The sequence below is a fragment of the Heptranchias perlo genome, unplaced genomic scaffold (assembly GCF_035084215.1).
Source record: "Heptranchias perlo isolate sHepPer1 unplaced genomic scaffold, sHepPer1.hap1 HAP1_SCAFFOLD_387, whole genome shotgun sequence".
NCBI lineage: Eukaryota > Metazoa > Chordata > Chondrichthyes > Hexanchiformes > Hexanchidae > Heptranchias > Heptranchias perlo.
This window is the reverse complement of record NW_027139399.1, coordinates 65,328-89,112: the sequence shown is the minus strand read 5'-3', so window position 1 is coordinate 89,112 and position 23,785 is coordinate 65,328. Positions and strand designations below refer to the sequence as shown.

General features: G+C 52.3%; 1 protein-coding gene across 2 annotated transcripts; it reads right to left on the bottom strand.

The window, feature by feature from the left end:
* Window positions 1–288: 288 nt before the first annotated feature.
* Window positions 289–22,295, bottom strand: LOC137311975 (zinc finger protein 345-like). Of its 2 annotated transcripts, none has more exons than XM_067978784.1 (2): window positions 22,183–22,295; window positions 289–3,524 (listed from the first exon to the last, which is right to left on the bottom strand). In XM_067978784.1, the coding sequence occupies exon 2, from the start codon at window positions 3,458–3,460 to the stop codon at window positions 2,369–2,371; it is 1,092 nt and encodes a 363-aa protein (XP_067834885.1). In that variant the 5' UTR covers window positions 3,461–3,524; window positions 22,183–22,295; the 3' UTR covers window positions 289–2,368. The 2 variants fall into 2 exon arrangements, with proteins under 2 accessions (XP_067834885.1, XP_067834886.1); XM_067978785.1 differs by having other exon boundaries at window positions 22,228–22,290.
* Window positions 22,296–23,785: the final 1,490 nt, after the last annotated feature.

The window sequence follows — 23,785 nt, the reverse complement described above, 5'->3', positions numbered from 1 at the left end:
TCAATCCCACCTTCTCCCCATATCCCTCAATCCCCACCTACTCCCAATATCCCTCAATCCCACCTTCTCCCCATATCCCTCAATCCCCACCTACCCACCTTCTCCCCATATCCCTCAACCCCATCTACCCACCTTCTCCCCGTATCCCTCAATCCCCACCTACTCCCCATATCCCTCCTACTTCCTTATCCCTCAATCCCACCTACCCACCTACTTCCCTTATCTCTCAATCCCACCTCCCCACATCCCCCAATCCCACCTTCTCCCCATAACCCCCAATCCCACCTACCCACCTTCTCCCTCAATCCCACCTTCTCCCCATATCCCTCAACCCCACCTGGACATGCTAACGCAAGCTGAGGTGCAGGTATAGGAACAGGAGGGGGGGGCCATTCAGCCCCTTGAGCCTGTTCCGCCATTCAATCAGACAGTGTCTGATCTGGACCTTAACTCCTGCCATCTTCCTGCCTTTGCTCCATGTCTCTCGATACCCCAGTATCTCCGGGCGGGGGTCCTGACCGGAGTTTTAAGGACGTAAGAACACTAGAAATAGGAGCAGGAGTAGGCCATTCGGCCCCTCGAGCCTGCTCATGGCCGATCTTCGACCTCAACTCCACTTTCCCGCCCATCTCAGCCTTGAATACACTCAACGACTGAGCATCCTCTGGGGTGGAGAATTCCAAAGATTCACCACCCTCTGAGTGAAGAAATTCCTCCTCATCTCAGTCTTGAATGGCCGACCCCTTATCCTGAGACTATGCCCCCCTCGTTCTAGACTCTCCAGACAGGGGAAACAGCCTCTCAGCATCTACCCTGTGAAGCCCCCTCAGAATCTTATATGTTTCAATGAGATCACCCCTCATTCCTCGAAACTCCAGAGAGTATAGGTCTCTATATATAACCGCAGGGTAACTTGGACCCCTTTGGGCTCCAAACCCTGTGATAAAGGCCAACATCCCATGAATCTTTTCTGAACAACCAACCACTTCTCAAGACACCTCATGCAAAGCAGTCATTTTCAAATGTGAGTCTCAGGGGATACAGAACAGGGATGTGGAATTGTCTGTTGGTTTTCTTCTCATTGTGCTCAGGATGTGACTCTAGCTGATCGCCCGTCCCCAGTTGCACCTTGAGAAGGTGGTGGTGAGCCGCCTTCTTGAACCGCTGCAGTCCGTGTGGTGAAGGTTCTCCCACAGTGCTGTTAGGAAGGGAGTTCCAGGATTTGGACCCAGCGACGATGAAGGAACGGCCGATATATTTCCAAGTCGGGATGGTGTGCGACTCGGAGGGGAACGTGCAGGTGGTGTTGTCCCCATGTGCCTGCTGCCCTTGTCCTTCTAGGTGGTAGAGGTCGCGGGTCTGGGAGGTGCTGTCGAAGAAGCCTTGGCGAGTTGCTGCAGTGCATCCTGTGGATGGTCCACACTGCAGCCACGGTGCGCCGGTGGTGAAGGGAGTGAATGTTTAGGGTGGTGGATGGGGTGCCAATCAAGCGGGCTGCTCTGTCCTGGATGGTGTCGAGCTTCTTGAGTGTTGTTGGAGCTGCACTCATCCAGGCAAGTGGAGAGTATTCCATCACACTCCTGACTTGTGCCTTGGAGATGGCGGAAAGGCTTTGGGGAGTCAGGAGGTGAGTCACTCGCTGCAAAACACCCAGCCTCTGACCTGCTCTCGTAGCCTTGGTGATGATAGGGCTGGTTCAGTGCAGCCTCTGTCCAGCGATGACCCCAGGATGTTAATGGTGAGGGACTCGCCAATGGTGGCATCAGAACACCAACTCCCATTAATATAGCGTCTTTAACGTAGTAAAACAGCCCCAATGTGCTTCACAGCAGACGAAATCAGACCCAAGCCACATGAGGAGATATTCGGACAGGTGACCAAAAGCTCGGTCAAAGAGGGAGGTTTTGAGGAGCGTCTTAAAGGAGGGGAGAGAGAGGGAGAGGTTTAGGGAGGGAATTCCAGAGCTCAGGGCCCAGGCAGCTGAAGGCACGGCCGCCAATGGTGGAGCGATGGAAATCGGGGAGATGGACAAGAGGCCGGAATCGGAGGAGGGCAGAGATCTCGGAGGGTCGTAGGGGGTTACACAGGTAGGGAGGGGAGCGAGGGGCCAGGAAGGGAGCATTTTAAAATCGAGGCGTTCCCGGGCCGGGAGCCAACGTAGGTCAGCGAGCGCAGCGGGGGGGAGGAGGTGAAGGGTGAACGGGAGTTCGGATACGGCGGGGGGGAGCATGCAGGAGTTTCAGATGAGTTGACGGCTACGGAGGGAGGTTGCGACGGGGGGGGGTGGGGGATGATGGGCACGACACTTGCGAACGAACGCACAGCGCCCCCTCCCTCCCACCCCGCGTCTCCCGGAAGCCGTCGCCGCTCACGCGGCCTCGGTCTTGTGCGCCCGGCGGTGCCGGGAGAGGCTGGACGAGTACTTGAAGTCCTTGCCGCAGCGGGCGCACTTGTACCGCCGCTCCTCTTCGTGCAGCCGCTGGTGGGAGGCCAGGTTGCAGGACTTGTTGAAGGCCCGGCCGCACAGGCCGCAGCGGTAGGGCCGCTCCCCGGTGTGGACGCGGCGGTGGAGGGACAGGTCACGGGGCTTGAGGAAGCCCTTGCCGCACAGGGCGCAGCGGAACGGCCGCTCCCCGGTGTGCGAGCGCTGGTGGACCACCAGGTCGCTGGAGTTGACGTAGCCCTTGCCGCAAAGGGCGCAGCGGAACGGGCGCTCCCCGGTGTGGGTGCGCCGGTGGGCGGCCAGCTTGGAGGCGGTGGTGAAGCCGCGGTCGCAGGCCTGGCACCGAAACGGGCGCTCCCCGGTGTGCACCCGCTGGTGCTTGGCCAAGTGTGACGGGTAGTGGAAGCCTTTGTGGCAGTAGCCGCAGCGGTAACGCTGCTCGGTGGCGTGTACCCGCCTGTGGTCGGTCAAGCGGCTGGCATTGATGTAGCCCTTGCCGCAGACCGGGCACTCGAAGGGCCGCTCTCCGGTGTGGATGCGCCGGTGGTCAGCCAGGCTGCTGGAGTAGCCAAACCCCTGGCCGCAGACGCCACAGCGGTAAGGGCGCTCTCCGGTGTGGACGCGCTGGTGCTTGACCAGGGCGTAGGAGCGCTTGAAGCCGCGGCCGCAGACGGTGCACGAGTAGGGCCTCTCGCCCGCCGGCGGGCACCGGTGCCGGGCCAGCTGCGCCGAGCTCCGGCAGTCCTTGCCGCAGCCGGGGCAGAGGCCCAGCTCGTCCCCGTCGCCGTGCAGGCGCTGGTGCCGCTTCTGGTGGCACAGCTGGCTGAAACGCTTGCCGCAGACCGGGCACTCGAAGGGCCTCTCGCCCGTGTGCACCCGCTGGTGGGTCTCCAGCAGCGAGGGTGAGCCGAAGGCCTTGGGGCACAGCGTGCAGCGGTAAGGGTTGGGGCCCGGTGTCCTTTTCCTGGCCTCCGCCTCCGCCAGGCAATCCTGCTCCGCGGGCGAGGCCGCCTCCATTGGCGGGCGTCTCTCCTCCTCCTCCTCCGTCTCTCTCTCGAGCTCCGTCGCGGTTCCGACACACCTGCAACGGGAAAGGCTTTATTTTAGCACCTTCCAAAACCCTGTACAATTGTAGTAAGACTTCCTTACTCTTGTACTCCAACCCCCTTGTAATAAAGGCCAACATACCATTTCCCTTCCTAATTGCTTGCTGTACCTCCATGTTAACTTTCTGTGTTTCTTGTACGAGGACATCCAAATCTCTCTGAACACCAACATTTAAGAGTTCCTCATCATTTAAAAAATATTCTGTTTTTCTATTCTTCCTACCAAAGTGAATAACTTCACATTTCACTCCATCTGACACCTTCTCACCCACTCACTTAACCTGTCGATATCCCTTTGCAGACTCTTTGTGTCCTCCTCACAGCTTACTCTCCCACCTCGCTTTGTATCGTCAGCAAACTTGGATACATTACACTCGGTCCCTTCATCTCAGTCATTAATATAGATTGTAAATAGCTGAGGCCCGAGCACTGATCCCTGCGACACCCCACTAGTTACAGCCTGCCAACCTGAGAATGACCCGTTTATTCCTACTCTCTGTTTTCTGTCCGTTAACCAATCCTCTATCCATGCTAATATATTACCCCCAATCCCATGAGCCCTTATCTTGTGTAACAAACTTTTATGTGGCACCTTATCGAATGCCTTTTGTAAATCCAAATATATTACATCTACTGGTTCCCCTTTATCTACCCTGCTGGTTACATCCTCAAAAAACTCCAATAAATTTGTCAAACACGATTTCTCATTCATAAAACCATGCTGACTCTGCCTAATCATATTATGATTTTCTAAGTGCCCTGTTACCACTTCCTTAATAATGGATTCCAGCATTTTCCCGATGACTGATGTCAGGCTAACTGGCCTGTCGTTCCCTGTTTTCTCTCTCCCTCCTTTCTTGAATGGCGGGGTTACATTTGCCACCTTCCAATCCACGGGGAACGTTCCAGAAACGAGGGAATTCTGGAAGATCACAACCAATGCGTCCACTATCTCTGCAGCCGCCTCTTTTCGAACCCTCGGATGTCGGCCATCAGGTCCAGGGGATTTGTCGGCTTTTAGTCCCATTAATTTCTCCAGTACTTTTTCTCTACTGATATTAATTACATTAAGTTCCTCCCTCTTGGTTCCCCACTATTTTTGCTATGTTTTTTGTGTCTTCTACTGTGAAGACAGATACAAAATATTTATTTAAATTCTCTGCCATTTCCTTATTCCCCATTATAATTTCTCCTGTCTCAGCCTCTTTGGGACCAACGTTTACTTTCATTAATCTCTTCATTTTTGCATACTTGTCGAAGCTCTTACAATCTGTTTTTATATTTCTTGCTAGTTTACTCTCATATTCTATTTTCTCCCTCTGTATCAATTTTTTGCTCATCCTTTGCTAGTTTCTAAAACCCTCCCAATCCTCAGGCTTACTGCTCTTCTTGGCAATATTATTAGCCTCTTCTTTTAATCTATTACCATCCTTAACTTCTCTTGTTAGCCCCGGTTGGATAATTTTTCCCCGTGGAGTTTTTGTTCCTCAAGGGAATGTATAATTCATTGAGAATTATGAATTATTTCTTTAAATGTTCACCATTGGTTATTTCCCGTCGTTTCTTTTAATTGAATTTCCCAATCTACCTTAGCCAACTCGCCCCTATGTAATTGGCCTTGTTTAAATTGAAGACCCTAGTTTCGGACTTAACTACATCACTCTCAAAACTCAATATGAAATTCGACCATATTATGATCACTCTTCCCCAGAGGATCGTCAACCGTAAGATAAGTTAAAATAATGGTGATGGAGAAAATACAAGACTAAAAATTGACAAATCTCCAGGACCCGATGGTTTCCACCAAGGTACTAAAAGAAGTCAGTGAGGAAATTGTTGATGAGTTAGTCATGGCCTTCCAAAACTTTGATTCAGGAATTGTCTCCTTGGTTTGGAAAATTGCCAATGTTACTCCATTATTTAAGAAGGGTGGGAGAGATTAACCTATTATGGGCCTATCAGTCTACCGTCTGTTGTGGGGAAGTTACATAGAAACATAGAAAATAGGAGCAGGAGTAGGCCATTCGGCCCTTCGAGCCTGCTCCGCCATTCAATATGATCATGGTTGATCCTCCATCTCAATACCATATTCCCGCTCTCTCCCCATACCCCTTGATGCCTTTTGTGTCTAGATAATCTATCCAGCTCCTTCTTAAATATATTGAGTGACTCGGCCTCCACTGTGGTAGAGAATTCCACAGGTTCACCACCCTCTGAGTGAAGAAATTTCTCCTCATCTCTGTCCTAAATGTCCTATCCCGTATCCTGAGACTGTGACCCCTCGTTCTGGACCCCCCAGCCAGGGGAAACATCCTCCCTGCATCCAGTCTGTCTCGCCCTGTCAGAATTTTATGTTTCAATGAGATCCCCTCTCATTCTTCTAAACTCGAGTGAATACAGGCCGAGTCGACCCACTCTCTCCTCATACAGTCCTGCCATCCCAGGAATCAGTCTGGTGAACTTTCGCTGCACTCCCTCTGTGGCAAGGACATCCTTTCTTAGGTAAGGAGACCAAAACTGCACACAATACTCCAGGTGTGGTCTCACCAAGGCCCTGTACAACTGCAGTAAGGCATCCCTGCTCCTGTACTCAAATCCTCTTGCAATGAAGGCCAACATACCATTCGCCTTCCGAACTGCTTGTTGCACCTGCATGGTAGCTTTCAGTGACTGGTGTACAAGGACACCCAGGTCTCGTTGTACATCAACATTTCCCAATCTATCACCGTTTAAATACTCTGCCTTTCTGTTTTTCCTTCCAAAGTGGATAGCCTCACATTTACCCACGTTATACTGCATCCGCCATGGATTTGCCCACTCACTCAACTTGTCTAAATCACCTTGAAGCCTCTTTGCATCCTCCTCACAACTCCACCTAATTTTTGTGTCGTCAGCAAACTTGGAAATGTTACATTCAGTTCCCTCATCCGAATCATCGATATATATTGTGAATATCTGGGGCCCAAGCACTGATCCCTGTGGTACCCCACTAGTCACTGCCTGCCACCCGGAAAAAGACCCATTTATTCCCACTCTCTGTTTCCTGTCTGTTAACCAATTCTCAATCCATGCCAGTATATTCCCCCCAATCCCATGTGCTTTAATTTTGCACTCCAACCTCTTATGTGGGACCTTCTCAAAAGGCCTTTTCGAAAATCCAAACACACCACATCCACTGGTTCTCCCTTATCTATTCTACCAGTTACGTCCTCAAAAAACTCCAGTCGGTTTGCCAAACGCGATTTCCCTTTCATAAACCCATGCTGGCTTTCTCGAATCCCGTTGGTATTTTCTAAATGTCATTCGGGGCAGAGCGTGACGTAGCACTCGGACAAAGATGTTGTCCACGTGGACGTGCAGAAGGCATTTGGTAAGGTTCCACACGAGAGATCATTAGCAAAATGGAAGTGCTCGGAATTGGAGGGAACATCAGGCGCACGTCCGAGTAGTTTTGAAATGAGTTGAGGGTTTCTGCCTCTCCCACCCTCTCAGGCAGTGAGTTCCAGACCCCCGCCACCCTCTGGGCGGAAAACATTTCTCCTCGGCTCCCCTCCAATCCTTCTACCAATCACTATAAATCTATGCCCCCCCTGGTTATTGACCTCTCTGCAAAGGGGAATAGGTCATAGAGTCATAGAGTTATACAGCATGGATAGAGGCCCTTCGGCCCATCACGTCCGCGCCGGCCATCAAGCCCTGTCTACTCTAATCCCATATTCCAGCATTTGGTCCGTAGCCTTGTATGCTATGGCATTTCAAGTGCTCATCCAAATGCTTCTTGAATGTTGTGAGGGTTCCTGCCTCCACAACCCTTTCAGGCAGTGAGTTCCAGACTCCAACCACCCTCTGGGTGAAAAAGTTCTTTCTCAAATCCCCTCTAAACCTCCCGCCTTTTACCTTGAATCTATGTCCCCTTGTTATAGAACCCTCAACGAAGGGAAAAAGCTCCTTAGTATCCATCCTATCTGTGCCCCTCATAATTTTGTACACCTCAATCATGTCCTCCCTATCCACTCTATCTCGGCCCCTCGTAATTTTATACACCTCAGTTAAATCTCCCCTCAGCCTCCTCTGTTCCAAAGAGAACAAACCCAGCCCGTCCAATCTTTCCTCACAGCTAAAATTCTCCAGCCCTGGCAACGTCCTCGTCAATCTCCTCTCTGGTGCAATCACACCCTACCTGTAATGTGGTGACCAGAACTGTACACAGTGCTCGAGGTTGGGAGCAGGGAGGGATGGATTCAGCGAGTGGGCAGATGGAGAGCAAGGCGGGGAGATGTGAGGTCACCCACTGTGAGAGGCAAGACATGGAAGGGCGAAGAGATTTGGGTGTCCAGGTACGCCAATCGTTAAAAGCCAGCGGACAGCACTGTGGGAGAACCGTCACCACACGGACTGCAGCGGTTCAAGAAGGCGGCTCACCACCACCTTCTCAAGGGGCAATCAGGGATGGGCAATAAATGCCGGCCTCGCCAGCGACGCCCACATCCCGTGAACGAATAAAACAAAAAGGTGATCAGAAAGGCTAATGGGATGTTGGCCCTCATCTCAAGGGAACTGGAGTACAAAGGGGAGGGAGGTATGTTACAGCTGTCCTGAGCTCTGCTCAGACCCCCACCTGGAGATACCGCATTCAGTTCTGGGCACCGCACCTCAGGATGGCCGCCATTGCAGCATTAAGGAGGAGGTAATAGAGATATTGGAGAGGATAATGATAGATCATAGAAAATAGGAACAAGAGTAGGCCACTCGGCCTTTCGGGCCTGCTCCGCCATTCAAAATGATCATGGCCGATCGTCTAACTCAGTCCCCTGTTCCCGCTTTTTCCCCATATCCCTTGATCGCTTTAGCATTAAGAAATATATCGATCTCCTTCTTGAATACATCGAATGACTCGTCCTCCACTGCCTTCTGTGGTAGAGAATTCCACAGGTTCACCACCCTCTGAGTGAAGAAATTTCTCCTCATCTCGGTTCTAAATGGCACACCCCCGTATCCTGAGACTGTGACCCCTGGTTCTGGACTCCCCAGCCATCGGGAACATCCTCCCTGCATCTAGTCTGTCTAGTCCTGTTAGAATTTTATATGTTGCGATGAGATTCTTCTAAACTCTAGTGAATATAGGCCAAGTCGACCCAATCTCTCCTCGTACGTCAGTCCTGCCATCCCAGGAATCAACCTTCGTTGCACTCCCTCCATGGCAAGGACATCCCTCCTCAGATAAGGAGACCAAAACTGCGCACAATACTCCAGATGTGGTCTCACCAAGGCCCTGTATAACTGCAGCAAGACATCCCTGCTCCTGTACTCAAATCCTCTCAAGTCCAACGTACCATTTGCCTTCCTAACTGCTTGCTGCACCCGAATGCTCACCTCCAGCGACTGGTGTCCAAGGACACCCAGGTCTCGTTGCACCTCCCCTTTTCCCAATCTATCACCATTCAGATAATAATCTGCCTTTCTGTTCTTACAACCAAAGTGGATAACCTCACATTTATCCACGTTATACTGCATCTGCCATGCTCTTGCCCAGGTACTTAAAAGATTGGCAGGACTCAAGAGTGGGAAAGTCACTCGGTCCGGATGGGATGCATCCTCGGTTATTGAGGGAAGTAAGGGTGGAAATTGCGGAGGCTCTGGCCACAATCTTCCAATCCTCCTTCAATATGAGGACTGGAGGATTGCAAATGTTACACCCCTGTTCAAAAAAAGGGGAGAGGGGTAAACCCGGCAATTGCAGGCCAGTCAGTCTAGGGTCGGTGATGGGGAAACTTTCAGAGACAAGAATCAGGGACAAAATTAATTGGCGCTTGGAAAAGTCTGGGCTAATAAATGAAAGTCAGCATGGATTTGTTAAAGGCAAATCGTGTTTGACTAACCTCATCGAGTTCTCTGATGAAGTAACGGAGAGGGTCGATAAGGGCAGTGCGGTAGATGTTGTATATGTAGACTTTCAAAAGGCGTTTGATAAAGTCCCACCTAATAGACTTGTTAGCAAAATTTAAGCCCGTGGGATTAAAGGGACAGTGGGCAGCATGGATACAAAATTGGCTAAGGGACAGAAAGCAGAGAGTAGTGGTGAACGGTTGTTTTTCAGACTGGAGGGAGGTGTACAGCGGTGTGTCCCCCAGGGGTCAGCATTGGGACCACTGCTCTTTTTGAGATATATTAATGAACTGGACTTGGGCATAATTTCAAAGTTTGCAGATGACACGAAACTCGGAAATGTAGTAAACAGCGAGGAGGTTAGTAACAGACTCCAGGAGGGCAGAGACAGACTGGTGGAATGGGCGGACACATGGCAGATTAAATTTAACGCAGAGAAGGGTGAAGTGATGCATTTCGGTAGGAAGAATGAGGAGAGGCAATATAAACTAAAGGGTACAATTTTAAAGGGGGTGCAGGAACAGAGAGACCTGGGGGTGTACGTACACCAATCTTTGAAGGTGGCAGGACAAGTTGAGAAGGCTGTTAAAGCATACGGGATCCTGGACTTTTTTAATAGAGGCATAGAGTACAAAAGCAAGGGAGTTACGCTAAACCTTTATAAAACACTGGTTAGGCCTCAGCTGTGTCCAATTCTGGGCACCGCACTTTAGGAAGGATGTCAAGGCCTTGGAGAGGGTGCGGAGGAGATTTACCAGAATGGTTCCAGGGATGAGGGACCTCGGTTTATGTGGAGAGACTGGAGAAGCTGGGACTGTTCTCCTCAGAGCAGAGAAGGTTAAGGGGAGATTTGATCGAGGCGTTCACAATCATGAGGGGTTTTGAGAGAGTTAATAAGGAGAAACTGTTTCCAGTGGGCAGGAGGGTCGGGAACCAGAGGACCCAGATTTAAGATAATCGGGGAAAGAGCCAGAGGGGGAGATGAGATTTTTTTTGACGCAGATGATCTGGAATTCACTGCCTGAAAGGGCGGTGGAAGCAGATTCAATGACAACTTTCAAAAGGGGGAATTGGAGAAATACATGAAGGGGAAAAAATTTACAGGGGTACGGGGGAAAGAGCAGGGCGGGAATGGGACTAATAGGAGAGCTCTCGCAAAGGGCCGGCACAGGCATGATGGGCAGACTGGCCTCTTCCTGTGCTTGCACCCAATATGGTATCTTAAAATCAGAGCGAGGCGGTGAGGTCGGGGGAGCATTTCTTCACGCAAAGGGGAGCGGAAATTAGGAATTCTCCCCCACCCCCGCCCGCAAAAAAGGCTGTGGATACAGGAGGGGGGGTTCAATTGGAGATTTCAAGAGAGAGATGGATTGAATTTTTGAAGCAGAGGCAGGAAAGCAGGTTTGGGAACCTGGGATGCTTTCGAAATGGTAAAAAGTTAAAAACAGTGGATGTCCAAAGGGACTTAGGGGTTCAGGGACATCGATCATTGAAGTGTCATGATCAGGTGCAGAAAATAATCAATAAGGCTAATGGATCGCTGGCCTTTATATCTGGAGGACTGGAGTACAAGGGGGCAGAAGTTATGCTGCAGCTATACAAAACCCTGGTTAGACCGCACCTGGAGTACTGTGAGCAGTTCTGGGCACCGCACCTTCGGAAGGACATATTGGCCTTGGAGGGAGTGCAGCGTAGGTTTACTAGAATGATACCCGGACTTCAAGGGTTAAGTTACGAGGAGAGATTACACAAATTGGGGTTGTATTCTCTGGAGTTTCGAAGGTTAAGGGGTGATCTGATCGAAGTTTATAAGATATTAAGGGGAACGGATAGGGTGGATAGAGAGAAACTATTTCCGCTGGTTGGGGATTCCAGGAGCAGGGGGCACAGTCTAAAAATTAGAGCCAGACCTTTCAGGAGCGAGATTAGAAAACATTTCTACACACAAAGGGTGGTGGAAGTTTGGAACTCTCTTCCGCAAACGGCAATTGATACTAGCTCAATTGCTAAATTTAAATCGGAGATCGATAGGCTTTTTGGCAACCAAAGGGATTAAGGGATATGGGCCAAAGGCAGGTATATGGAGTTAGATCGCAGATCAGCCATGATCTTATCAAATGGCGGAGCAGGCACGAGGGGCTGAATGGCCTCCCCTCCTGTTCCTATGTTCCACTGAAGGTCGACAGTGCAGTTGGCTGGGGCTGCACAGACCCCCCGCCTTGTGGGTGAGGAGACCCCCCCACCAAGCCCCTTTTGGGTTTCCTCCATTCAACTACTGGGGCTGCACCCTTACCTGGACCTTGCAACTCCTCTGGATTAGGATTCTGCCTTGTGTGGCCTACTCAGTCCTTCCATGTCCCAATGCACTGATCCCAGATTACCGCAGCGATCCTGATTTATTGCATTGGATCTGACTAATGCAATAAATCCCCTTGGAACACCGATCCCGGTTTGAATGCACCGATCCCGGTTTGAATGCACCAATCCCGGTTTGAATGCACCATTCCCGGATTGAATGCACCGTTCCCGGATTGAATGCACCGATCCCGGATTGAATGCACCGATGCCAGTTTTAATGCACCGATCCCGGTTTGAATGCACAGATCCCGGATTGAATGCACCGTTCCCGGTTTTAATGCACAGATCCCGGATTGAATGCACCGTTCCCGGATTGAATGCACTGATCCCGGATTGAATGCACCGATCCCGGATTGAATGCACCGATCCCGGTTTGAATGCACCGTTCCCGGTTTGAATGCACCGATCCCGGATTGAATGCACCGATCCCGGTTTGAATGCACCGATCCCGGATTGAATGCACCGATCCCGGATTGAATGCACCGTTCCCGGTTTGAATGCACCGTTCCCGGTTTTAATGCACCGATCCCGGATTGAATGCACAATCTCGGTTTCAATGCACTGTTCCCGGTTTGAATGCACCAATCCCGGTTTCAACGGACCGATCCCGGATTGAATGCACCGATCCCGGTTTCAATGCTCCGATCCCGGATTGAATGCACCGATCCCGGATTGAATGCACCGATCCCGGTTTCAATGCACGTTCCCGGTTTCAATGCTCCGATCCCGGTTTCAATGCACCGATCCCGGTTTGAATGCACCGATCCCGGATTCAATGCACCGATCCTGGTTTGAATGCACCGATCCCGGATTCAATGCACCGATCCCAGTTTGAATGCAACGATCCCGGTTTCAATGCACGTTCCCGGTTTGAATGCACCGATCCCGGTTTGAATGCACCGATCCCGGATTCAATGCACCGATCCACGTTTCAATGCACCGATCCCGGATTGAATGCACCGTTCCCGGTTTCAATGCACCGATCCCGGTTTGAATGCACCGATCCCGGTTTCAATGCACCGTTCCCGGTTTCAATGCTCCGATCCCGGTTTGGATGCACTGATCCCGGTTTCGATGCACCGTTCCCGGTTTCAATGCACCGATCCCGGATTGAATGCACCGATCCCGGTTTCAATGCACGTTCCCGGATTCAATGCACCGATCCATATTTCAATGCTCCGATCCCGGTTTCAATGCACCGATCCATATTTCAATGCTCCGATCCCGGTTTCAATGCACCGATCCCGGTTTCAATGCACCGATCCCGGTTTCAATGCTCTGATCCCGGTTTGGATGCACCGATCCCGGTTTCAATGCACGTTCCCGGATTCAATGCACCGATCCATATTTCAATGCTCCGATCCCGGTTTCAATGCACCGATCCCGGATTGAATGCACAATCTCGGTTTCAATGCACTGTTCCCGGTTTGAATGCACCAATCCCGGTTTCAACGGACCGATCCCGGTTTGAATGCACAATCTCGGTTTCAATGCACTGTTCCCGGTTTGAATGCACCAATCCCGGTTTCAACGGACCGATCCCGGATTGAATGCACCGATCCCGGTTTCAATGCTCCGATCCCGGATTGAATGCACCGATCCCGGATTGAATGCACCGATCCCGGTTTCAATGCACGTTCCCGGTTTCAATGCTCCGATCCCGGTTTCAATGCACCGATCCCGGTTTGAATGCACCGATCCCGGATTCAATGCACCGATCCTGGTTTGAATGCACCGATCCCGGATTCAATGCACCGATCCCAGTTTGAATGCAACGATCCCGGTTTCAATGCACGTTCCCGGTTTGAATGCACCGATCCCGGTTTGAATGCACCGATCCCGGATTCAATGCACCGTTCCCGGTTTCAATGCACCGATCCCGGTTTGAATGCACCGATCCCGGTTTCAATGCACCGTTCCCGGTTTCAATGCACCGATCCCGGATTGAATGCACCGATCCCGGTTTCAATGCACGTTCCCGGATTCAATGCACCGATCCATATTTCAATGCTCCGATCCCGGTTTCAATGCACCGATCCCGGTTTCAATGCACCGTTCCCGGTTTCAATGCTCCGATCCCGGTTTGGATGCACCGATCCCGGTTTCGATGCACCGTTCCCGGTTTCAATGCACCGATCCCGGATTGAATGCACCGATCCCGGTTTCAATGCACGTTCCCGGATTCAATGCACCGATCCATATTTCAATGCTCCGATCCCGGTTTCAATGCTCCGATCCCGGTTTCAATGCATCGATCCCGGATTCAATGCACCGTTCCCGGTTTGAATGCACCGATCCCGGATTCAATGCACTGATCCCGGTTTCAATGCACCGATCCCGGTTTGAATGCACGTTCCCTGTTTCAATGCACCGATCCCGGATTGAATGCACCAATCCCTGTTTCAATGCACCGATCCCGGTTTCAATGCAACGATCCCGGTTTCAATGCACCGATCCCGGTTTCAATGCAACGATCCCGGTTTTAATGCACAGTTCCCGGTTTGAATGCACCGATCCCGGTTTCAATGCATGTTCCCTGTTTCAATGCACCGTTCCCGGTTTGAATGCACCGATCCCGGATTGAATGCACCGATCCCGGTTTCAATGCTCCGTTCCCGGTTTCAATGCACCGTTCCCGGTTTCAATGCACTGATCCCTGTTTCAATGCACCGATCCCTGTTTCAATGCACCGATCCCGGTTTTATTGCACCGATCCCAGATAGAATGCACAGTTCCCGGTTTCAATGCACCGTTCCCGGTTCCAATGCACCGATCCCGGTTTCAATGCACCGTTCCCGGATAGAATGCACCGATCCCAGTTTCAATACACCGTTCCCGGTTTGAATGCACCGTTCCCGGTTTGAATGCACCGATCCCGGTTTGAATGCACCGATCCCGGTTTGAATGCACTGTTCCCGGTTTCGATGCACCGATCCCGGTTTGAATGCACCGTTCCCGGTTTTAATGCACCGATCCCGGTTTGAATGCACCGTTCCCGGTTTGAATGCACCGTTCCCGGTTTTAATGCACCGATCCTGGTTTGAATGCACCAATCCCGGTTTCAACGGACCGGTCCCGGATTGAATGCACCGATCCCGGTTTCAATGCTCCGATCCCGGATTGAATGCACCGATCCCGGATTGAATGCACCGATCCCGGTTTCAATGCACGTTCCCGGTTTCAATGCTCCGATCCCGGTTTCAATGCACCGATCCCGGTTTGAATGCACCGATCCCGGATTCAATGCACCGATCCCGGTTTGAATGCACCGATCCCGGATTCAATGCACCGATCCCGGTTTGAATGCAACGATCCCGGTTTCAATGCACGTTCCCGGTTTGAATGCACCGATCCTGGTTTGAATGCACCGATCCCGGATTCAATGCACCGATCCCGGTTTCAATGCACCGATCCCGGTTTCAATGCACCGATCCCGGATTGAATGCACCGTTCCCGGTTTCAATGCACCGATCCCGGTTTGAATGCACCGATCCCGGTTTCAATGCACCGTTCCGGGTTTCAATGCTCCAATCCCGGTTTGGATGCACCGATCCCGGTTTTGATGCACCGATCCCGGTTTCAATGCATCGATCCCGGATTGAATGCACCGATCCCGGTTTCAATGCACCGTTCCCGGTTTCAATGCACCGATCCCGGTTTCAATGCAACGATCCCGGTTTCAATGCACAGTTCCCGGTTTGAATGCACCAATCCCGGTTTCAATGCACGTTCCCTGTTTCAATGCACCGTTCCCGGTTTGAATGCACCGATCCCGGATTGAATGCACCGATCCCGGTTTCAATGCTCCGTTCCCGGTTTCAATGCACCGTTCCCAGTTTCAATGCACTGATCCCTGTTTCAATGCACCGATCCCGGTTTTATTGCACCGATCCCAGATAGAATGCACCGTTCCCGGTTTCAATGCACCGTTCCCGGTTCCAATGCACCGATCCCGGTTTCAATGCACCGTTCCCGGATAGAATGCACCGATCCCGGTTTCAATGCACCGTTCCCGGTTTGAATGCACCGTTCCCGGTTTGAATGCACCGATCCCGGTTTTAATGCACTGTTCCCGGTTTCGATGCACCGATCCCGGTTTCAATGCACCGTTCCCGGATAGAATGCACCGATCCCGGTTTCAATGCACCGTTCCCGGTTTGAATGCACCGTTCCCGGTTTGAATGCACCGATCCCGGTTTGGATGCACTGTTCCCGGTTTCGATGCACCGATCCCGGTTTCGATGCACCGATCCCGGTTTCGATGCACCGATCCCGGTTTGAATGCACCGTTCCCGGATTGAATGCACCGATCCCGGTTTCAATGCACCGATCCCGGATTGAATGCACCGATCCCAGTTTCAATGCACCGATCCCAGATAGAATGCACCGTTCCCGGTTCCAATTCACCGATCCCGGTTTCAATGCACCGATCCCGGTTTCAATGCACGTTCCCGGTTTCAATGCACCGTTCCCGGTTTCAATGCTCCGATCCCGGTTTCAATGCTCCGATCCCGGTTTCAATGCACCGTTCCCGGTTTCAATGCACCGATCCCGGTTTCAATGCTCCGAGCCCAGTTTGAATGCACCGATCCCGGTTTCAATGCACCGTTCCCGGTTTCAATGCTCCGATCCCGGTTTCAATGCACTGATCCCGGTTTCAATGCTCCGATCCCGGTTTCAATGCACCGTTCCCGGTTTCAATGCACCGATCCCGGATTGAATGCACCGATCCCGGATTGAATGCACCGATCCCTGTTTCAATGCACCGTTCCCGGTTTCAATGCTCCGATCCCGGATTGAATGCACCGATCCGGGATTGAATGCACCGATCCCTGTTTCAATGCACCGTTTCCGGTTTCAATGCTCCGATCCCAGTTTCAATGCACCGATCCCGGATTGAATGCACCGATCCCTGTTTCAATGCACCGTTCCCGGTTTCAATGCACCGATCCCGGTTTCAATGCACCGTTCCCGGTTTGAATGCACCGTTCCCGGTTCCAATGCACCGATCCCGGTTTGAATGCACCGTTCCCGGTTTCATTGCACCGTTCCCGGTTTCAATGCACCGATCCCGGTTTGAATGCACCGTTCTCGGTTTGAATGCACCGTTCCCGGTTTCATTGCACCGTTCCCAGATAGAATGCACCGATCCTGGTTTCAATGCACCGATCCCGGATTGAATGCACCGATCCTGGTTTCAATGCACCGTTCCCGGTTTGAATGCACTGTTCCCGGTTCCAATGCACCGATCCCGGATTGAATGCACCGATCCTGGTTTGAATGCACCGATCCCGGTTTCAATGCACCGATCCCGGATTGAATGCACCGATCCCGGATTGAATGCACCTATCCTGGTTTCAATGCACCGTTCCCGGTTTCAATGCACCGATCCCGGTTTCAATGCACCAATCCCGGTTTGGATGCACCGTTCCCGGATTGAATGCACCGTTCCCGGTTTGGACGCACCGATCCCGGTTTCAATGCACCGTTCCCGGTTTCAATGCACCGTTCCCGGTTTCAATGCACCGATCCCGGTTTGGATGCACCGATCCCGGTTTCAATGCACCGTTCCCGGTTTCAATGCACCGTTCCCGGATTGAATGCACCGATCCCGGTTTCAATGCACCGTTCCCGGTTTCAATGCACCGTTCCCGGTTTCAATGCACCGATCCCTGTTTGAATGCACCGTTCCCGGTTTCAATGCACCGATCCCGGTTTCAATGCACCGATCCCGGATTGAATGCACCGATCCCGGTTTCAATTCACCGATCCCGGTTTCAATGCTCCGATCCCGGATTGAATGCTCCGATCCCGGATTGAATGCACCGATCCCGGTTTCAATGCACCGATCCCTGTTTCAATGCACCGATCCCGGATTGAATGCACCGATCCCTGTTTCAATGCTCCGATCCTGGTTTGAATGCACCGATCCCGGTTTCAATGCTCCGATCCCGGATTGAATGCACCGATCCCGGTTTCAATTCACCGATCCCGGTTTCAATGCTCCGATCCCGGATTGAATGCACCGATCCCGGTTTCATTGCACCGTTCCCGGTTTCAATGCTCCGATCCCGGATTGAATGCACCGATCCCGGTTTCAATGCACCGATCCCGGATTGAATGCACCGATCCCTGTTTCAATGCTCCGATCCCGGTTTGAATGCACCGATCCCGGTTTCAATGCTCCGATCCCGGTTTCAATGCACCGATCCCCGTTTCAATGCACCGATCCCGGTTTCAATGCACCGATCACGGATTGAATGCACCGATCCCGGTTTCAATGCACCGATCCCTGTTTCAATGCACCGATCCCTGTTTGAATGCACCGTTCCCGGTTTCAATGCACTGATCCCGGTTTCAATGCACCGATCCCTGTTTCGATGCACCGATCCCGGTTTGGATGCACCGTTCCCGGTTTCAATGCACCGATCCCGGTTTCAATGCACCGATCCCGGATTGAATGCACCGATCCCGGATTGAATGCACCGATCCCGGTTTCAATGCACCGATCCGTGTTTCAATGCACCGATCCCTGTTTGAATGCACCGTTCCCGGTTTCAATGCACTGATCCCGGTTTCAATGCACCGATCCTGGATTGAATGCACCGATCCCGGTTTCAATGCACCGATCCCGGAATGAATGCACCAATCCCGGTTTCAATGCATGTTCCCTGTTTCAATGCACCGTTCCCATTTTGAATGCACCGTTCCCTGTTTCAATGCACCGATCCCGGATTGAATGCACCCATCCCGGTATCAATGCACGTTCCCTGTTTCAATGCACCGTTCCCGGTTTGAATGCACCGTTCCCTGTTTCAATGCACCGTTCCCGGTTTGAATGCACCGTTCCCGGTTTCAATGCACGTTCCCTGTTTCAATGCACCGTTCCCGGTTTGAATGCACCGTTCCCGGTTTCAATGCACGTTCCCTGTTTCAATGCACCGATCCCGGATTGAATGCACCTATCCCGGTTTCAATGCACGTTCCCTGTTTCAATGCACCGATCCCGGATTGAATGCACCTATCCCGGTTTCAATGCACGTTCCCTGTTTCAATGCACCGTTCCCGGTTTGAATGCACCGTTCCCTGTTTCAATGCACCGATCCCGGATTGAATGCACCTATCCCGGATTGAATGCACCGACCCCTGTTTCAATGCACCGTTCCCGGATTGAATGCACCGATCCCGGTATCATGCACCGTTCCCGGTTTGAATGCACCGATCCCGGATTGAATGCACCGATCCCGGATTGAATGCACCGATCCCAGATTGAATGCACCGATCCCGGTTTCAATGCACCGATCCCGGATTGAATGCACCGTTCCCGGTTTCAATGCTCCGATCCCGGTTTCAATGCTCCGATCCCGGTTTGAATGCACCGATCCCGGTTTCAATGCTCCGATCCCGGATTCAATGCACCGATCCCGGTAACAATGCACCGTTCCCGGATTGAATGCAACGATCCCGGATTGAATGCACCGATCCCGGTTTCAATGCACTGATCCCGGTTTCAATGCACCGTTCCCGGTTTCAATGCACCATTCCCAGTTTCAATGCACCGATCCCGGTTTCAATGCACCGATCCCTGTTTGAATGCACCGATCCCGGATTGAATGCACCGATCCTGGTTTCAATGCACCGTTCCCGGTTTCAATGCACCGATCCCGGTTCCAATGCACCGTTCCCGGTTTCAATGCACCGATCCCGGTTTGAATGCACCGATCCCGGTTTCAATGCACCGATCCCGGTTTGAATGCACCGATCCCTGTTTCAATGCACCGTTCCTGGTTTCAATGCACCGATCCCGGTTTCAATGCACCGATCCCTGTTTCAATGCCCCGTTCCCGTTTTCAATGCACCGATCCCGGATTGAATGCCCCGATCCCGGTCTAAATTCACCGATCCCGGATTGAATGCCCCGATCCCGGTCTAAATTCACCGATCCCGGATTGAATGCACCGATCCCGGATTGAATGCCCCGATCCCAGATTGAATGCACCGATCCCAGATTGAATGCACCAATCCCGGATTGAATGCACGATCCCGGATTGAATGCCCTGATCCCGGATTGAATGCACCGATCCCGGATTGAATGCCCCGATCCCGGATTGAATGCTCTGATCCCGGATTGAATGCCCCGATTCCGGATTGAATGCACCGATCCCGGATTGAATGCCCTGATCCCGGATTGAATGCCCCGATCCCGGATTGAATGCCCCGATCCCGGATTGAATGCACCGATCCCGGATTGAATGCCCCGATCCCGGATTGAATGCACCGATCCCGGATTGAATGCCCCGATCCCGGATTGAATGCCCCGATCCCGGATTGAATGCACCGATTCCGGATTGAATGTCCTGATCCCGGATTGAATGCACTGTTACCGTTTTGAATGCACTGATCCCAGATTCAATGCACTGTTACCGTTTTGAATGCACCGATCCCGGATTGAATGCACCGTTACCGGTTTAAATGCACTGTTACCGGTTTGAATGCCCCGATCCCGGATTGAATGCCCCGATCCCGGATTGAATGCCCCGATCCCGGATTGAATGCCCCGATCCCGGATTGAATGCACCGATTCCGGATTGAATGTCCTGATCCCGGATTGAATGCACTGTTACCGGTTTCAATGCCCCGATCCTGGATTGAATGCCCCGATCCCGGATTGAATGCACCGATTCCGGATTGAATGTCCTGATCCCAGATTGAGTGCACTGTTACCGGTTTCAATGCCCCGATCCCGGTTTCAATGCACCGATCCCGGTTTCAATGCACTGTTACCGGTTTAAATGCACTGATCCCGGATTCAATGCACTGTTCCCGGTTTGAATGCACCGATCCCGGATTGAATGCACCGTTACCGGTTTAAATGCACCGATCCCGGATTGAATGCACCGTTACCGGTTTAAATGCACCGATCCCGGATTGAATGCACCGATCCTGGATTGAATGCACCGATCCCGGATTGAATGCCCCGATCCCGGATTGAATGCCCCGATCCCGGATTGAATGCACCGATTCCGGATTGAATGCACCGATCCCGGATTGAATGCACCGATCCTGGATTGAATGCACCGATCCCGGATTGAATGCCCCGATCCCGGATTGAATGCCCCGATCCCGGATTGAATGCACCGATTCCGGATTGAATGTCCTGATCCCGGATTGAATGCACTGTTACCGGTTTCAATGCCCCGATCCCGGTTTCAATGCACCGATCCCGGTTTAAATGCACCGATCCCGGTTTAAATGCACCGTTACCGGTTTAAATGCACTGATCCCGGATTCAATGCACTGTTACCGTTTTGAATGCACCGATCCCGGATTGAATGCACCGTTACCGGTTTAAATGCACTGTTACCGGTTTGAATGCACCGATCCCGGATTGAATGCACCGTTACCGGTTTAAATGCACCGATCCTGGATTGAATGCACCGATCCCGGTTTAAATGCACCGATCCCGGTTAAAATGCACTGTTACCGGTTTCAATGCACCGATCCCGGATTGAATGCACCGTTATTGGTTTAAATGCACCGATCCCAGATTGAATGCACCGATCCCGGTTTAAATGCACTCTTACCAGTTTAAATGCACTGATCCCGGTTTAAATGCACCGTTACCGGTTTCAATGCACCGATCCTGGATTGAATGCAGCGATCCAGGTTTAAATGCACTGTTACCAGTTTAAATGCACCGTTACCGGTTTCAATTCACCGATCCCGGATTGAATGCACCGATCCAGGTTTAAATGCACTGTTACCAGTTTAAATGTACCGATCCCGGTTTGAATGCACCGATCCCGGTTTAAATGCACCGTTTCCGGTTTAAATCCACCGATCCCGGTTTAAATGCACTGATCCCGGATTGAATGCACCGTTACCGGTTTAAATGCACTGATCCCGGTTTAAATCCACCGATCCCGGTTTAAGTGTAACGATCCCGGATTGAATGCACCGATCCCGGTTTAAATGCACTGTTACCAGTTTAAATGCACAGATCCCGGATTGAATGCACCGATCCGGGTTTAAATGCACTGATCCCGGTTTAAATGCACCGATCCCGGTTTAAATGCACTGTTACCGGTTTGAATGCACCGATCCCGGTTTAAATGCACTGTTACCAGTTTAAATGCACTGATCCCGGTTTAAATGCACCGATCCGGGTTTAAATGCACTGATCCCGGTTTAAATGCACCGATCCCGGTTTAAATGCACCGATCCCGGTTTAAATGCACTGTTACCGGTTTGAATGCACCATTCCCGGATCTTTCCCAGATTGAATGCACCATTCCCGGATTGAATGCACCGGTTTAAATGCACCGATCCCGGATTGAATGCACCGTTACCGGCTAAAATGCACCGATCCCGGTTTGAATGCACCGTTACCGGAGTGAATGCACCGATTCCCCCTCTGCTAAACAGTCCGCTCACGGTTCAATGCGCCGCTCCCTCCGCTCCGGGCCGCACCAGCAATGGCGGCCGCGCGCTCACCCGGGCACAAAGGAGCCGGGCTCAGAATAGACCGCTTTCACTGCCGCGAGGGATTGTGGGAGAGAGCAGCCTCCATTACTGCAACACCCAGAGGGAGAGGGAGAGGCCAGACTCCATTACTGCAACACCCAGAGGGCCAGGGAGAGGCCAGACTCCATTACTGCAACACCCAGAGGGAGAGGGAGAGGGAGAGGCCAGACTCCATTAATGCAACACCCAGAGGACCAGGGATAGGGAGAGGCCAGACTCCATTACTGCAACACCCAGAGGGCCAGGGAGAGGCCAGACTCCATTACTGCAACACCCAGAGGGCCAGGGAGAGGCCAGACTCCATTACTGCAACACCCAGAGGGCCAGGGAGAGGGAGAGGCCAGACTCCATTACTGCAACACCCAGAGGGACAGGGAGAGGGAGAGGCCAGACTCCATTAATGCAACACCCAGAGGACCAGGGAGAGGCCAGACTCCATTAATGCAACACCCAGAGGGCCAGGGAGAGGCCAGACTCCATTACTGCAACACCCAGAGGGCCAGGGAGAGGGAGAGGCCAGACTCCATTAATGCAACACCCAGAGGGAGAGGGAGAGGCCAGACTCCATTACTACAACACCCAGAGGACCAGGGAGAGGGAGAGGCCAGACTCCATTAATGCAACACCCAGAGGACCAGGGAGAGGGAGAGGCCAGACTCCATTACTGCAACACCCAGAGGGAGAGGGAGAGGCCCGACTCCATTACTGCAACACCCAGAGGACCAGGGAGAGGGAGAGGCCAGACTCCATTACTGCAACACCCACAGGGAGAGGGAGAGGAGGGAGAGGGAGAGGAGGGAGGGAGAGGGAGAGGAGGGAGGAAGAGGGGGACAGGGAGCGGGAGAGGGTCTGAGAGAGAGAGAGAGAGGCAGAGGCAGTGGGACAGGGAGGGGGAGAGGGTCTGAGAGAGAGAGAGAGAGAGAGAGAGAGGCAGAGGCAGTGGGACAGGGAGGGGGAGAGGAACAATGAGAGGAGGACGGGGAGAGGAACAATGAGAGGGAGGGGAGAGGGACAGTGAGAGGAATAGGGTGAAGGAGAGGGACAGGGTCCGGGAGGGGGAGAGCGTCAGGGAGGGGGAGACGGAGAGAGTCAGGGAGGGGGAGAGGGACAGGGTCAGGGAGAGGGTCAGCAAGGGGGAGGGGGAGACGGAGAGAGTCAGGGAGGGGGAGACGGAGAGAGTCAGGGAGGGGGAGAGGGAGAGGGTCAGGGAGAGGGTCAGCAAGGGGGAGAGGGAGAGGGTCAGGGACAGTGAGACGGACAGGGTGAGGGAGGCGGTCAGGGAGAAGGACCGGGTCAGGCACAGGGGAGAGGGTCAGGCTGATGGTCAGGGACAGGGTGAGGGAGACGGACAGGGTGAGAGAGAGGGAGAAGGAGAGGGGGACAGGGAGAGGGAAGTGGTTCAGGGAGAGGGAAAGTGAAAGCGAAAGAAAAAGTAGACAATTCCACAAATATTAGTGGCAGCACAGAA